The sequence below is a fragment of the Delphinus delphis genome, chromosome 5, assembly GCF_949987515.2.
Source record: "Delphinus delphis chromosome 5, mDelDel1.2, whole genome shotgun sequence".
Lineage (NCBI taxonomy): Eukaryota > Metazoa > Chordata > Mammalia > Artiodactyla > Delphinidae > Delphinus > Delphinus delphis.
Window position 1 is genome coordinate 83,163,238 of NC_082687.1, and position 16,971 is coordinate 83,180,208.

The following is a 16,971-nucleotide window of genomic DNA, read 5'->3' on the forward strand; positions in this document are numbered from 1 at the left end:
CTATAATATCTTTACTGAGCCCATCAATAACATCTTCAATGAGGCTATAAAATAACTTTTTTCTTTGCCTTAATTATTCTAAGATCTCACATTCCACATGCAAAACATATTTAATAGAAAAACTGTTATTGGATATTAATTGACAGACATAAATGTGTTTCTTGAGATGTTCTGGTGGTAAGAAATATGTGACGTTTTATTAGCAGAGTTGCTACAGCTTTAGACACAGAATTTTCCAAAAGGTTTTTATTTGTTGTGTGTCAAACCTTGATGGGCGTGAAAAGTAAACTTTCTGAGTTATACACACACACACACACACACACACACACACAGACACACACATATTACATGAGCAAAACTTTCAAAAATAAATTTTATATTTTTTGAAGTTCACCTCAGAATACACTTTTTTTTTTACTGTTGCCACATTTCACTGAATAATAACTGTGTCAAATATTCCATAAAGCCTTTATAGTCTCAGTATATCACAATGCACATCAAAATATTCTTGCATACACTGCATCAAACATGAACATTTTTGTTGCTTGGCTTAAATAATAAATGGTTCATGTAATTTACTTTTGCTTATGAACTTTTATTACCGTATACAAATAATATAAAGGCCGACCGCATATCCTTATAGAAGCCTAATTGTATAGATACTTAAATAATAAAAATGTAGCTTTGCATGGTATTTGCATATCATTAAATACTGTAAGTCAGCATTTTGTCAAAGTAGTCAGTTTTTCAATATCTCGGACTTAGTACTTCATTTGCATAAATCAGCATCTGCTGATATATATAACATAGTTAAAACTTTTATAGTGCCCAATTTGCATAGACAGCAGAAGTAACTTTAGAAATTTTGTCTTGGATACAATTATCCGCTTAGTAGCACAAAAGAAAATAATTTCAGGTTAAAACTAGCCATCCAAACAATACTTACATATTTATCTGGAAACAGAGAATGTAAAACGAATTAGGATTGTCAAGTACTAAGAGAAGTGTAAAACACTGCCTACAGTGTTTTCTTTAGTAACTTAGTAAACTCTGGTATAACATGCAAAATATAGTGGTGTACCTTTTGTACATGGCCTCTACTAAATAAATGGTGTATGAACTATACCAACACTAAATTCCTGCTATTAAAACGTTAACTAGTAGCTTTAAGAGAGAAGACAAAACTTTGCAGAAGATGCTCTGTCTCAGATACTTAAATATATTTGGGATGCATCTTACCTGTTTGCTGTACTTGTTATTGGTTTGACAGCTGTACTCAGAGCAGTGATCTGATCCAATTGAAATGTTGTCTCCTGCTCCCACAAATGTGTTAGCTGGTGGTAGATCTTGTACGGCCTGGTGTTTTTTTCCTGCGGTTGGTGATTGGGGGTGAAGCTGGACAGTAGGCAATGGGGAACTAGATTTGTAATGCCTGGCCAGGTCAGGACTGCCAGGCCCACCGTTAACTGATCGGTATCGGCCCATGCTTGGGCTGTCTGACAGCTTCTCATTGACACTATCATACCTCTGTCCATTTGGTTTAGAAGCTTCTACAGTGACAATGCTGCTGTAGAGAGGCTGCTTAGATTTTTTGTTTCTCTTGTCCTTTTTAGGCTTTTTAGATTTGTCATGCTGTTGCGGTGTAAAAAAGTCTTCGTGATCTTTTTTGCCGGCTTCATAGCCATTTTTATTTTTGGACCGGCAATATCTTGCCATCACTACAATTAAGATGATTAGAATCACCGTCATAATTCCAGCAACAACCCCAATGACAATACTGAGTCTCTGTTTGCTTATTTCATAGCTTGGGTCACCGGCTATATCCTGGGTGAGTGGGGTGTGCAAACTTCTGGCTATCTGGGAGTCAATCACAGTTGCATTAGAAACACTTTCATTGACAAACACATGCACCAGAGTCGTGGTAGACTGGGAAGGCTGCCCACTATCATTCACTTGCACCACCAATCTGTGCAAGCCATAATGCTTTTGGGTGAGTTTTCCCACTAAGGAAACCACACCACTGGTGGAATCAATCTCAAACAGCTTGAAGGGATTCCCTCCCACAATGCTGTAGTTAAGGTCTGCATTGATGCCATCATCGCTGTCTGTTGCCAACACCGTAGCTACTACTGTCCTGACATTACTTGAAGGTGGCAGTAAAGTGTAGGAAACGTTTCTGGGAAGGGTAACTGTGGGGGCATTGTCATTCTCATCCATCACAAAGAGAGAGACTGTAGCTGTTGCGGATCTGGGAGGATCTCCCCCATCCACAGCCTTGACTCTGAATGTGTATGTGGTCTGATGTTCCCGGTCAAAAGACATTGTGGAGTAAATGGTCCCCGTGTCATTTTCAATGGAAAAAATGTTACTGTTCTCCTCTATGTACAGACTCATCTCCGCATTGCGCCCCTTGTCAGCATCCATCACTGTGACCATTCCCACGGGACTGTTGGGCTGCAAGTTTTCTTTCACATAAAAGGTAAAGACGTCCTGCATAAACTTAGGGTCATTGTCATTCTTGTCAGCCACCTGCACAATCACTGTGGTGCTGCCCTGTAGCACCGGGATGCCTTTGTCTTTGGCGTTAACTTTAAACTCATACCTGTCAGTCTGCTCGCGGTCCAGCACCGTATTGACGAGGACGTCCCCAGAATCTGGGTCGATGGCAAAGATCCCCATCACGGAAGAGTCCAGCGAGTAGGCGATTTCAGCGTTTTTCCCGCTGTCTGCGTCTGTCGCCAGCACCGTGGCTACCCTCTCGCCAGGGATGTTGTTCTCGGGAAAATATACCTCCACCACCGACTGACCGAAGACGGGCGGGTTGTCATTGGTGTCTCCCACCTTGACAATCAGGGAGTTGTTGCTGGAGAGGCTGGGACTGCCCGAGTCCACCGCCACTATGACCACGTTGAACTCCCGGGTGGTCTCATAGTCCAAAGGGGCCGAGGTGTGCAGGAAGTACTTTTTCTTGTTCTGGTCGCCCTCTGTGTCACTGGCCGGCTTGAGTTGGAAGGGCACATCGCCCACCACGGTGCAGGTGACCACTCCGTTCTCGCCTTGGTCTCGGTCAGACACCTGTACCAGGGCGATGGGAGTGTCGACCAGAACGTCCTCGGCCACGTTGGCCACCCCGTCCTTTAGTGGGATACGCCCGATCTTGCGGATTTCAATGGACGGCACATTGTCGTTCTCGTCCTTGATATTAAGGACCACCGTGGCCTTGTCGGTCTTGGGGGGCTGCCCGCGATCGCGGGCCATGACGGTGAAGCGCAGCTGGTTCACTTCCTCGCGGTCGATACGGTGCAGGACACTGAGCCAGCCGGACGTCTCGTCGAGGCGCAGCAGGCGCCGCACGGACTCGGTAGCCGCCCCGAACACGTACTCGATCTGCCCGTTGACCCCCACGTCCAGGTCGGCGGCACGCAGCTGCAGGATGGGGGTCCCCGGGGCGCTGTTCTCCGCCAGGTCAGCCTCGTACACGCTCTTCTCGAAGCGGGGACTGTTGTCGTTCACGTCTGTGATAAGTACCCGCAGGATGGCCTGGGAGGAGCGAGGCGGGTCGCCACCGTCGCGTACACGCAGGGTCAACTCGTAAGAGTCTCGCTGTTCGCGATCCAGCGCCCCCTTCACGATCAGCTGCGGCTGCTTTTCGCCATCCGGGGTGTCAGCCACCTGCAGTTCGAACACGCTGCTGCGGCCGCCGGTGCTGGTCCCGCCGCCGCCCTCTGGTGCGTCCAGCCGCCTCTTGGAACCACCCGGGCCGCCGCCGCTCGCGCCGTTCCCGCCGCCCCCGGGGTAGGGGGCGCTGTCTGCAGGCCCGGCGCGTCGGCCCTCGCCGCCGCTGCTGCCGCCCCCGGGTTCCTGAAGCAGCTCGTAGCGTTCGATGCCGTTGCGGCCGAAATCACGGTCGGTGGCAGTGGGCAGCAGGTAGAGAGTGCCCACTGGCCGGTTCTCCTCCACCGTGAGCGTGAGCACGGGCGACGGGAAGGTGGGCGTGTTGTCGTTGATGTCGAGCACGATGACCCGACCCTCGAACAGGTCCACCCAGCTCTGCGAGGGCCCGATCACCGATACCTCGAAGTCCAGGAAGCACTCGTTTTCGTCGAAGATCATCTGACACTGGGGTAGCTTCTCGCGGTCGATGCGCCGCTCGCTGGTACTCAGCTCGCCGGTGAGGTTGTCGATCTTCAGGTACTCCGAGCCCGACTCGAGGCTGAAAGTCACCTCACCGGAGCCGGTCACGATGCCCAAGTCCGAAGCGACGTTGCCGATGCGGACGTCTGCTGGGCCCTCCTCGGCCAGTCGGTACCGGAGGAGTTGCTTGGCGGCCGCCAGGCTTACCGAGAGCGGCAAGAGGAGACAGCAGCCCAGGCACCAGGCGCGCGCCCATCCCATGGTCCGCATCCTCAGCATCTTCTCCTGCTGCTGCTGCTACTGCTCCTTCTAATCACGGCCCCGTAGGCGCCCCCCTGCTCCGGGGCCGGTCGCCTGCCCTCCTCCCAGTCCTCTCCCCTCTCTGTGAAGGGAAGAAGCGAGAGGGAGAAAAGGGAGGGGGCAAGAGCAACGTCCAGAGTCGGCCAGGGGGGACCAGCGAAAGATCCTTCTTTTTTTTCCTCCTGCTTCCTCCTAAAGTTATTGTTTCATAATTCATGCAATGGGTGCTAATGGCCCGCTCGCCAGCCGCCGTTCAGTCGCAGTACTCACAGTTCACGGGACACTGAGCGCCGCGGACTCGGAGCCCGCCCCCCGCCCCCACAGAGTCATCACCGCAACGCGCAGAGGATCCCGGGCTCCCGTCCCCGCTCTGTCGGATGGGGCCGGAACCGGTCTGTCAGGCCGGCGGTGGAGCCGGGAAGCAGCGGGGAGCGAGCCTGCAGCCTCCCCGCCTGCCAACCCCGCTCGTCTTTGCTGCTACTCGAGTTGCGTCCAATTCACGTTCCAGCCACTCACTCCAGACCCAGCTTCTGCTCCGGCTGCCCCGGCAAACGTGAGTCGCTTCCTGCACGAGGTGCTAGGGCTAGCAACAAGCCAGTCTCAACTCCGACTCCGCTCAGGCAGCGGCGGAGCCAGTCAACAGATCGAGAATGAAAAATCCCGGCAGGTCGCTTCGGGCACCGTGCAGTGGAGACGACACGAGTCACACAGCGGTCCGCTTCAGCGTTCCCCCCGCGCGCGGAAGAGCAGCCAGAGCCATCTTCAGGGACGCCCAGATAGTCAGTCCCTTCTCACCCCAGAGAGCTCGGGTTTCTCTTTTTTTCTTAACAACTCTGCGCAAGGTCATTAGTCACGAAGCCGCCGCCTGAAACCGCAGCAGCCTTTCGCCCGCGGGGGTGAAGGCTGAGCAGTGCGCACCGCGCGGTGCCCAAGTTTGGGTTCGCAGCCGCAGAGTCTGTGCCTTTCCTCACCTGCATTCGGCCCGCATGTCAGAGCACTGGGATCTGCAGCGCTGTGCGCGATTCAGGGAGGAGATTGCAGCCTCCCTCTCTCCCCGCTCTCTCTCGATCCCTCCCCTCCCTCCCTCTCTCCTCCTCCTCTCTCCCCCCTCCTCTCCCTTCCCCTTTCCCCTTCTCCCACTCCTCTCTCCTGCACGCTCCCTTCTCCTTTCTCCCAGTCCCAATGCAGGCAACTCGAGCTGAACTTGATCCCTATGCAGTTCAAAGGTGAGCAAACCAGGCTCGGTGCGCAGGCGAGGTTGGCCTGGCGAAAGACCCCAGCCGGGCTCTCCCAACGGCAGTTAACAAAGATGCCCAATTCTGTCCGGATTTCCGAAGAAAAGCAAAAGGCATGGGGGGGTGGGGGAGGGGAGTCAGAGGCAGCTGCCAAGTAGCTTTAAAAAAAAAAAAAAGAAAGAAAGAAAAAATCCAGTTTGCCAAGGGGACAAAAAGTGCCAGTCGGTTGTTGCCTCGGAAGTGCCCTGGCACGGCGGGTGAATTCCGCAGTTGTCTCGTCCCCTTTGGTCTGGAGAGTGGTGCGGGCGCTCCCGCCGCCCCTTTGGCTGCCACGGCTCAAAGGCACTCAGTGGCAAGCGGGAAGCTCCCGCTCGCTAGCCGCGAGCCGGAAACCCGCAAGTTTGCCCAAAGTGGTGGTTGCTGCTGGGAGCTCACTGCCTCGCTCGCGGCTCAAGCATGTCCCTGACGCTGCTGCTGCTGCGGCGGCGGCGGCAGTAGCAGCGGAGCCGCGGAAACTACACACTAGCAGTGAAGGAGGGAGGAGTACCGGGGGGAGGAGAAAGGAGGGAGCCGTAGCCAGCCGCCCCGCTCCGGAAAGCCCAGCTTCAGCTCCGGGGGCCACTCCAAGTGTGCACAACCCCATCAAGTCCCCCATAAGCCAAAACTTGCCCCTCTCCCTCCCCGGCGAGTGCAGCCGCTGCGTTCTGGGGGGAACTTGCTTTCCCTCCCTGGGGCTGGTAAATTTCCTTCTCGCTCTGACTAATGCCGAGTGTGTGTGTAAGAGCGCCGGGAGTGTGTCAGCAAACGTTTCTTCTTCTCCCCCTTCTCAGATGATGTTCCCCACCTCCCGAAGTGTCTCTGGTTCGCGAATTAGCATCTTGGTTAAGGCTTGGTCGGCTGTGGCTTCGGGGACCCCGCGTGCACCCAGGGAGCCACGCTGGTGTTCTGAGAAACCATGATGGGCTGCAGTGGTTAAGAGAGAACAGCGAACTCCAGAGAGTGGTAGAGGGATCCTTTTTTGGGAGCGCAGAGTTAGGAGGGCTCGGGTTGGCGGGGGGCGCGGCTGTCTTTGTTTAAATGCTTGGTATCCCTGTCGTCGCGCTTGCTTACGGGGGTAGACCGTGTGTGTGCGCGCGCTTGGGTAATAAACACATGTTGGAAGCCTCGATATTATTTTCTGAGCAGAAAACTGCAGCCTTTAGTAACTGGCAAAGTGTAGCGTCACCTATCTGGATAAAAGGGAAATAAACTTTAATGGCAACTTTGTGTACCTAAGTGTCCCTAGTTCCTTTTCTCTCCTTCTTTTGACTTTGTGCCACTTGATCGTACATGGTATTCCCCCACGCGAGGCTTCCCCAGTTTTCAGTCACGGCCACCGCAGCCCGCCTCATCGGATCTCAATTTTGGTCGTGTTTTCTGAAGTGCAGCCAGTTACTCTTCATTTATTTCAGCGGCTGTTAAACAAGGGGGCCCAGCCAGGATTGGGGGGGGGCGGTTTTAGGTGGGCAGGAGATATCTGGAGAGAATTCTTTCCACCTCAAAAAAGAAAAGGGGCTACTGCTAGGTTTTGGTTGGTCCTCAGCTCGTCTGCACAATTTATAGGCATTGAAGGGCCTCCTCTTAAAGGAAAATTTAAAGCGAAAAGAAGCAAAGAGAAAGAAAGACGTCCAGAGTGGGTACTCTGCTTTTACGAGACCTATGTGAGGCGGCAGCATGATTTAAAGAAGACAAACACCAATAAAGTCTACGAGCAGTTGTAGCGCGCGGTTGTTTAGGCGGGTGCAGCCAGGAGGAATGGGGGAGGGGCGGCAGAGATTTCCAAGCATTCCCTATGGGGGACCGTAAAGGTGCGGAGGAAGGAAGCGTGTGTGGTATGTGCCAGGGAGCGGGCGGGTATTTTCCAGTCTGCTAAAACAGCAGCACTCTGGGGGTAGCGGCTCCCCCTCCGAGGCCAGGCCGGGAAGGCGGCCTTCCCGCTCCTCTTCCCCATCCCCTATCCCCCACTTCCTACCCTCTCGCCGCCACCAGAGCCTCTCCGCTCTGTATCTGCAACATCAGCGAGAACAGCCCGACGCGCAGACTCAGTGCGTACCGCCGCAGTCTGAAGTCGGGGGGCGGGGGGCGGGCGCCGCAGCGCCCCAGAAGCCGGCTAAGTGTCAGTAACGCCAAATTCCCCTTATATCTGGCAAACTCTGGTTTATCAAAACGCCTGCCTCCCTGCGACACCCGGTTCCATTTTTCCAGCGTCCAAGGCGGAAGACTGAAGCCAGTCCACTCCGCGGCCTTGCGCCCGCGCGTTCCACTACGCGGCAATATGGTGCAGTGCACTCACTCCCCTCGCCGCCTTTACTAAGATTTTGCAAACTTCAGGCAGCCGCATGGGCAGAGACGTTGTGTACTCCCTCTTGCCTCGCCAGTCCATAAACTTGAACAAGCCCCTGCGAATCTTCAAACATTCGCCCGCCGCTGCGGCGCGCAGTCTCCAGGCGCGCACCAGCGAAGGGCTAAAGAGTGAGCGACTTTTCCCCAGCGCGCTGAAATTTCCTTCCCAGTTGAACGGAGGTGGGGGGCGGGGGGAGAGCTCGTCCTTCACAGCGGAGTGGTTTCCTCATTGCAAGCGGGAGGTAGTCTCCAGCCCGCCCTTCCTACTCTCATCCCTACCAACTCCGCCGCCAAGCCAAACCAGCGTGGGAAATGGGTGCGACGTGTGCTGCATGGAGAATTGCGCGGCCAGACTGCTGAGGCCTTGAAGCCTTCTGGACTTCCTCCCTACCCCCACGGTCCCCGGCTCCGACCTTTACGCCGGAGCAGCCAGGAGTGTTGGCAGATTTGCCTAGCCGTTTGGTTCTTGGGAAAGGGAACGGAATGGGCGGGGTGGGGTTGTGGGCGAGGTGAGGGGAGCCCTCGGGGTGCCTTGCCGCGGCCGGATCTCCCAGTCCTCTTCCGCCCCCTGTCTAGGGACTAACACTCCAACTCCAGCCTCCAGCCGGCGCGGAGGATGAATGGAGGCGAGATGCCGTCTTCCCCACCCCCGCCCCATTTCCGCGGTCTTAGAGCCAGTGTCTCAAGTGCTCAGCAATTTCATTAAACGCAACCGGGGGGACTAAATCCCCCCCGGTACAAGACCTCACCAAGGGAATATGATATCCGGCTTCGCTCCCACCCACAAACCCCGCCCGGCTTTTCAGACCCGAGGCTGCGTTTATCTTCTCAACCTGAAAGGGTTCAGAAGGAAATGGGATCGAAAGTGTAACCGGCTGCAATAAATTAAAGAGACCGCTGCTGCTACTGCTACTTTTGCGGCCAGAATTGAAGAGACGAAACGAGATCAGTGTCCTAAAACCTTAGTTCCTCAGATAGGACGTCATCGCTTGTATGAACCAAAATGTTTGAGAGACTTTGAAATGTTGGGGATGTTTGTTTTTCTTTTTTCCTTTTTTTTTGTTTTAGGACAATAAAAAGAAATGTCCCTTTGAAACCTAGGTTAAAAAAGAAAATTGATTATAGAAATACCATCCCATTCTAATAGACATTTTATAAAAGCCCGGCCAACGATTTTTTTCCATGCCAAATATTTTAGCCTAACTTACAATATCCGGTAGTTTTGGGTTTTACTTTTTAAATATACCAACTAAGCTTGCTTACTTGAAACTACTTTGCAGTTAAAACATTTTAGTGACTGAGCTGAAAAATAGCATTCAGGATCCGTGATGTAGTTTAAGCCTCAAGAAGAGACAGGAAGCGGAATAACAACGACAACAGAAGTTTATGGGTTAGAATGAATTACAAAGAAGTAGGTGTCGGAGATATAATCTCTGGGGGGCTTTCATTTATTATAGACGCTGTATTTACGATAATACAAGAAAAAGGTTAAATACAGTAAACATGATAGCCAGTTCTGGAAAGAAATGTAAAGCAGTTTGACGGGAAGGGAGAAAGTGACTCAAGAACGCCACCAAGGGACAAACTGAGGAAATGACACCCCTACATCCTCAAATTCATTGACCTTTCATCTTTTTCAAAAGGGTCATCTGTATCCAATTACATAGGTGTAAAGTTTTTGAACTCTTTACGATCAATCATTTCTCCAACTACTTCTGTTAAATTTGATATTTTAGTCTTCTTTCTCTAAATAATTATCAAAAATGACGTCCCTTAAACCTATAACATTTCAAACAGTAAATATAACCATTGTCTTACAGCAAGTATGATTCTGATTCTTGGGACTGAGAAACTATAGGCATATTTTGCAGTCTTAAATACACACTTGTAGTATTAAAATGTGTAGTAGACTGAAATGGCTAAATTATTCATTGCAGTAACAGACTTTTTGATGGACATTAAAACTCAGCAGTTTAAATACGGAAACCACAGATTTCCTTTTAAGCAGGTAGTAACTGCTTGCATCAGTGGTTATTTCATTGGTCTCCAGCCAAGAAATAAAACAAGTTGTACTGTTTAAACCATGAAATCATGTAATGCAAAGCCATATATTGCAATATATCAATACAAGAACACAAGCTAAGAACTAAACTGATTCATACTGCCTATTTGGATGACTATTAAACATTTCCATAAGGCTAGTATAAAAACTCTGGTTGAAGAGAAAGAAATTCATGAAAATAATTTTGAGTTTATCTAAATATTAATTTATAGGCTGTGTGGTTTACTGATTTAAATGCAATGTTTTTGGTTTTAAAGTGACACCTGGTAGAAATAATCTTCACTTTAAGTTTAGCACAGATTGAGAGATTTTTATTTTTGATTTCTAGAGTTTTAAATGCGAAAATATATGCAATAAAGCGTAGATTTACAATTTATGTGATATATATATATATATATATATATAGCCAGTTACTATAACTGATGAACACATTGCCTTTTATTTACAAGATAATTTGTGGATTTTTTCCAACTTTACACTAATTTTTATACATTTGCAAAAATCTAAACTTAGGAGGAAAAGAGTACTTAGCAAAATCTGGGTGAATTTTTGGGAAAAAGACCCTTGATAGTTTAAAACAGTATATCCTATTATTCGTGGCCATCTGAAGCAGTTCCCTGTCACTATCTATGGTAAAAATTGAACATTACAATGCCCTTTGCAGGGACTTGAGACATTTGGCATTTCTTTACTACCATGGCAGGATATGTCAAATGCTGCTGTGAATAATGACCTCTAAGCTAGATAATATACTAAGGGTTTCAGGGAAAAAAAAATCTCATTATAATGGCTTGTATGAATATAATACTCAAATAAATGACCTTGCTTGTACTAAGAATTCTTGAAAGTTATGAATTAGCTTTATAAGTTTTAGCCCCTATGTTGACCTGTGCTAACTAGATCACTTCTTGTGTTAATTACCAGTACCAGGTGGTACAAAACTTCACTCAATCAAGTTTAACCCACTGTATTCAGAAAATACAAAATGTAGTATGTTTCTAGGGTGGGTAATATAGTAAATCTGACTGACCACTTTAGCAGCAATTAATTTTCCAATGATAGATGCTGATCTTTATATGGTAATCCCTGGGACCTTTCCCCAAATATTTCTGACTTCTGGACCTAGGGTAGGATTACTCTTTTGGCCCCCTTGTGGCTAGATGAGGCCATTGACTAAGTCTGGGCAACCCTGAGCAGAAGTGGAAGTTCACTTCCGAAAGGAACATGGATGGCTAAAATGAAATCATTGTTCAACTCTGTCAGTCACACAGATTATTAAGCTGACCTAGGACCAATACCTGGAAACCATCAATACATTTCAGACCCACGTTGATTTTGGAAAGCAGTAGTATGTTCTAAATGCCTGTTTCAGCACTTATTTGATGAATTATACAAGTAAAGCTGGATTAAAAGGCCTACCAAATAGACAATATGGGTTTCAACTATAATCCCTATAAATCAGCAGTTGTTCTATTTAGTCACAGGTGGAGATGCAAGTTCCAATGCAAGGCAAGTTTTTGCTATTTACATAAAGCTATATAAATTTGTACCTGGTGATTTTCAACATTAGCAAACATATTTTACTCTTTTCCCCTCATAACTGGTGTAGCATTTTAACAGTTTGAACAGGACTTTGATAAAGTATTGTTGATGCACAGTGAGTTGGAAAGATAATATTGATTCTTTGTACTTACGGTTATTGTTTTTATTTCTTGTTTTGGCTGTGTAGCTGATTTTCAGTTTTGTCTCCAAACGACTAGATGAAAAAAAAAAAAACCAAACACTATATGGATATAATTAGAAGCTTTTGATTTGGCTGACTTATGAATAACATATTAAGTGTTTTGGTGCATTATTAAACAAATAGCTGTGATTAGTAACAGTATATATCATCAACAGTATATATCTGAATTCAGCACTGAGAGGTTTACTAGATCTTTCTGTTTTTGAGTGTTTCCTTGTTTCTCTCTCCAGATGTTAGCCTGATCATATCTGACTATTTGGAGGAAAGAAATAGTACCTATCCTTGTCTTTTCAATGACATCTGATATAAAGCTTCCTTTGTCAGCTAACAAGTGGGAAGCTTTGCTTCTATCTTCCTTGTGAAACAGATTTATTTAAAACATAGGAGAGAGGGTGAAAAAAACATACGGGAAACTTAAAAAGGTATCACTGAAACTAAGGTAACGTCCCAGTTTCTGTTTTATTTTGCCCTATAAAATCGCATTTTGCAAAGGTCTATAAACCAATATTGCCTTCAACTACCAAAAGTTACTCTTTAGGCATCCCTGTCAGTGTTCCTCAGTTTCTGAATTACTCCCTTGGGCAGACTTAATGTGATGCTAAGGAATCTCGAGCTTTCAGGGTCTCTCACTTGCACCAACATTTTCCAAGACCTTGGGGTGAGGGGGGCGGTGCAATAATATGTTTACACAGTCACATGTTTTTGAAATTTTCAAGAGTAAGAATTTTAAGCAATAGGTTAATAACACTGCTTCCTTCCTGTTCAATTTCCTCTGTCAAACTTCTTGTTTAAATGGTGTTAGAGAGCCCCAGGCATTTTGGAGATCTAGTTAAGGGAAAGCTGAGATGGGGATACACTTAATGTGGGTGTGTTAAGAATGTATTTTTATGGATTTACAGTCTCTTTCATTCATAGTCATTTCTAACAACCGTGGTACAGATTTGCTTCCAAGAATTTGACATCCACTGCACCAGCTTGCCTTGTGTGGTGGCACAAAGGTTCAGTGCCAGAGATTCTAAAGTAATGAAATATCCCCCAGTGTGGGTTCCTGGAAATATATGGGTGGTGAAGTGGAATCAAGGCTTAAGTGTGTGGAGACAGAAAAAAAGTCTGTAGAAAGTTCTTCTAATTATTAGGCATAAAATTCCAAGTGGAGAATGTGCTTCTCATTGACATCTAATTAAAACAAAAATTCTCTCTTGTAGGAATTACTCAATAAGGCAGAAGATGTACACTATTCTTTTGATTGTCTGTGTGTGTGTGCAATTTCTAAGCAGAAATTGTACAACTACAGAATTTATCAGAGTCCCTGTGTTTGAGGTAACAAATATGCAGCAATACTGCAGAGTCAGTGTGTGTGTAGTTGGGTGACTTTTGCATCCCAGTTTATTGGAGTTAGCACATCTGAAACATCTTTTTCTGACAAAGTCTGGCACTTGAACATGAAATGGCACACCCTGTATCCACCAATGCAATAAAGATACCCTAAAGAAACAAATGTTTCAGTGACAAACTCTTACTGTAAACTAGTCATCAATATGTCAAAGGATGTTTTATTTATTCAATTATCAAGTTTAATACAGTGCAGTAACACTTAAAAATCTATTTCAATTGCTCTTCTGTATGCCTAATTTCAGATTGAATGTATATATTATTTTTTCAGAAGTCTTGATCATACCAAAGTTCAAAAAAGTAGTATTATAGGCATATGTCATCAGTCCATTTATTAGTTAGTAAGTTATGGGTTTGGGGGAGACATTGTGATACTTTTTTTTATTTGTCAGATCTATAAAATGTGGAATTTCTTATAATTTATGATTTTTAAATAGGTATTTATTTTGTAACTATTTTGGTATCTTACTCTATATACTTTTTCTTAAGGAAGGCCACCCAAATTATGTAAAGTTTACAAAACCTGATTCTGTCCTTGCATTTAATAATTAAGAGCATAGATAGAGAGTGGTTTAAATGAGTAAAACATGGACATCAGAGAATCCCCCAAATCATAAATTCAATTCTGCAAAATAAACAAATGCTACGACTTTAAATAATCTAATTTATAGATAAATACTGCTTAATGGTATTTTCCTAAGGACAGAAATCATATTGCTATAACAAATTATTTTTGGACCAGATTGTTGGTGCTGGAAGTTGGTCAACTGGTAGCATGGTGAGAAAGAGTTGGGCAAAGTATTTGGAAATAAAGAAACTGGTTTTGAATTCCAAGACCTCTACTTTGGACCTCTGTGATTTTTGATGACTCTCCCTGAACCCTGATATTTCATCATTTAATTCAACTAATCCAACATGTATTTAAATTCTTTTTTATATCAGCCCCTGTGCCAGATTTTGAACATAAGTAAAGTCCTATACTTGCCTTTAAATAGCTCATATTTTAATTCTGTCTATATAATGGGAACAGCAAATCACCTTTTCGGTTGCTGTGGGTAGTAAATATGATAATTTCATAAGAGAACCTAATACTGCCCAGAACAAATTAAATTCTTAACAAAAGTTATTTTTCCTAATGCTCTTCTGAGAACTTAGGGTTGAGTATCCTAGATTTTTCAAAATCTTCATTTCTGTTTTGTATGCATTTTCATAGTTTAGAATTGGAGCCATTTACACTTGTATTGCTCTTCATTTGTTCAGCGGTCAGCAAGCTATAGTCTGTAGGCCAAATCTGGCCCTTGGCTTGCTTTTGTATGGCTCCCTGTGTTATGAATTTTTTTTTTTAATACCTTCAAAGGGCTGTTAAAAACAAAAGAAAAAGAATATAGGACAGGGACACAGCATGTGGCCGGGAAGGCCTAAATTATTTACTATCTGACCATTAACAGAAAAAGTTTTCTGATGGTTTTTTGGAATATCAATTTCATGAGTATAATGACAATACTGAAAAAGACAGTATTTCATGTTCCATGTGAGAAAGGAGCTACTGCAATATGTAAGTGCACAGATGGAACGTATGTTGCTAAGCGCCATGTGTAAAGCTCCATATCCATAAAGCTCTAACTCAAGTATACCCAATGTCACATTACATAATCCATGTGCATAACGATACACTTTCATCATAACACAAAGAATTCACAGTGTACCTTGTAATTATGGTCATTCCTCTTACTGAGAGGTTGATTCTCTGTTCCCTCTCCTTGAATGTGGGCAGATTATGTGACTGGTTTTACCAACAGTACACAGTGGAAGTAACACTGTGCCAGCTCCTGTCCCTTGGAGCACTCTCATGGAAGCTGCAAACTACCACTTAAGAAGTCTAATTACCCTGTGACCACCATGCTGGAGAGGCCTCATGGCATGTGGGCACTATAGGTGACAGTCTCAGCTGGACCTTGACTTTCAGTCACCCCTCCAAGGCACCAGACATACCAGTCAAGCCATCTGGAACCCTTTAGATCAGTCCATCTGACAACTGAATACCACTGAGTGGTTGACACCATAGTCGGCACCATATGGAGCCAATGAATCACCCACCTGAGCCTTGCACAAATTTTGACCCACAAAAGTTGGATGAAATATTAATAAAAGTTTATTATTTTAAGCCACTATTGTTTCAGGGTGTTTGTTACCTAGCAATAGATGGCTGGAACATGAGAATTCTGTTTGCAAATTTAACAGACGCTGAATGTCAGCACCAGATTTAATAATGATAATTGTTATCATATTGTGGCTCATCTGTGTGCCAGACACCATTCTCAACACATTTCATAAGGTTATCATTTAACCTATGAAGATTATTGTTTAATATAATATACCTATAAAGTTATTACATTACAGAGATTATTTTTTATGTAGAACTGAAGAGGATACTGAGACTTAAGGAGGTTAAATTTCCTAATAACCCTGTGAAGTTATTAGATTATGGGGATGATTTTATCCATAGTAAGATGAGGACACTGAAACTTAAAGAGGTTAAGGAGGTTAAGTAATGAAAAGATATCACAGGTATTAAGTGACTGAGGCTGGGGGGATCCAATTTAGTTCATTCATATTTGAAAACTCTTGCTCTGATATATTATAAATAATACCTTATATTATGATGGAGAAATGATCTAATTAATTTATAAAGTTTTACCCATAAGCAGACTCACCAAACACCTTTCTTGTTTATATACTTCATTTAATTAATCTTATGTGGTTCTCTCTTGTAAAAATCTGTCTTCAGTGTAACTGATTTTTTTTTTTTTTTTTTTTTTTTTTTTGCGGTACGCGGGCCTCTCACTGTTGTGGCCTCTCCCGCTGCGAAGCACAGGCTCCGCCGGCCATGGCTCACGGGCCCAGCCGCTCCGCGGCATGTGGGATCTTCCCGGACCGGGGCACGAACCCGTGTTCCCTGCATCGGCAGGCGGACTCTCAACCACTGCATCACCAGGGAAGCCCAGTGTAACTGATTTTAACTGACAGTCTGCTCATAGCTCTCTGGACTGAAACATAGAATAGGGCTGTATTTAAATGTACCTATCTCCCTTATGACAGATCAAAGCAAGTATGCCATTTGTTCCTAACTTTCAAGGGCCCTTCATTTAATTCAGAATGTTTTGATGGAAATATTCAGTCCAAGGAGCTTTATTTCCAAAGATGACACACAGTCAATATTTATGGAAAAATCCCACGCATTGATATTTCATTTCTGCTTCACTGTAATGTTTTCGTTACCTTTATGATCCATGCCACAAAATATTGTTATAGTGTGTTAAGCCACAGTATGGTAGCAATTATCATTATCTTGGTATTTTCACAAAGAGGCCCTCTTTAAGACGATTATTGATCATCTAATTTTTGTCTGTAGAGCACCATTTTGTAACAATGATCAGAGCAATTGGTAATATTAACTGAGCACTTATGGTATACCAAGGACAATTCTAGGCTCTTTACACATATTAAATTAATAAATAGTCCAATGGATTAATATTCATAACCCCCTCAAATTGTATGTAATTTATGCTTTTTGTACTTATTTTGATCCTCCATCTTCTATTATGGCCTTGACCTTCATTACATGCCTGAAGGATCAACAAGTAATATGACAAGAACTTTACTACAAACTAGGAGTGTCTTCATAAGTGGACTAAATTACTGTGCTAGTCATTTTTTGTTAT

At 45.3% G+C, this 16,971-nt stretch overlaps 1 protein-coding gene across 6 annotated transcripts in view; it reads right to left on the reverse strand.

Moving 5' to 3' along the window:
- Window positions 1–4,699, reverse strand: part of PCDH7 (protocadherin 7) — a 406,244-nt gene extending 401,545 nt beyond the window's left edge. For all 6 annotated transcript variants that reach the window (XR_009519575.2, XM_060012722.2, XM_060012727.2 and 3 more), the window contains exon 1: window positions 1,240–4,699. Coding sequence is in view for 5 of the 6 variants with exons in the window: in XM_060012722.2 (XP_059868705.1) it covers window positions 1,240–4,413 (3,174 nt within the window). In the remaining variant the exon portion in view is untranslated. The remainder of the gene's footprint in view (window positions 1–1,239) is intronic.
- Window positions 4,700–16,971: the final 12,272 nt, after the last annotated feature.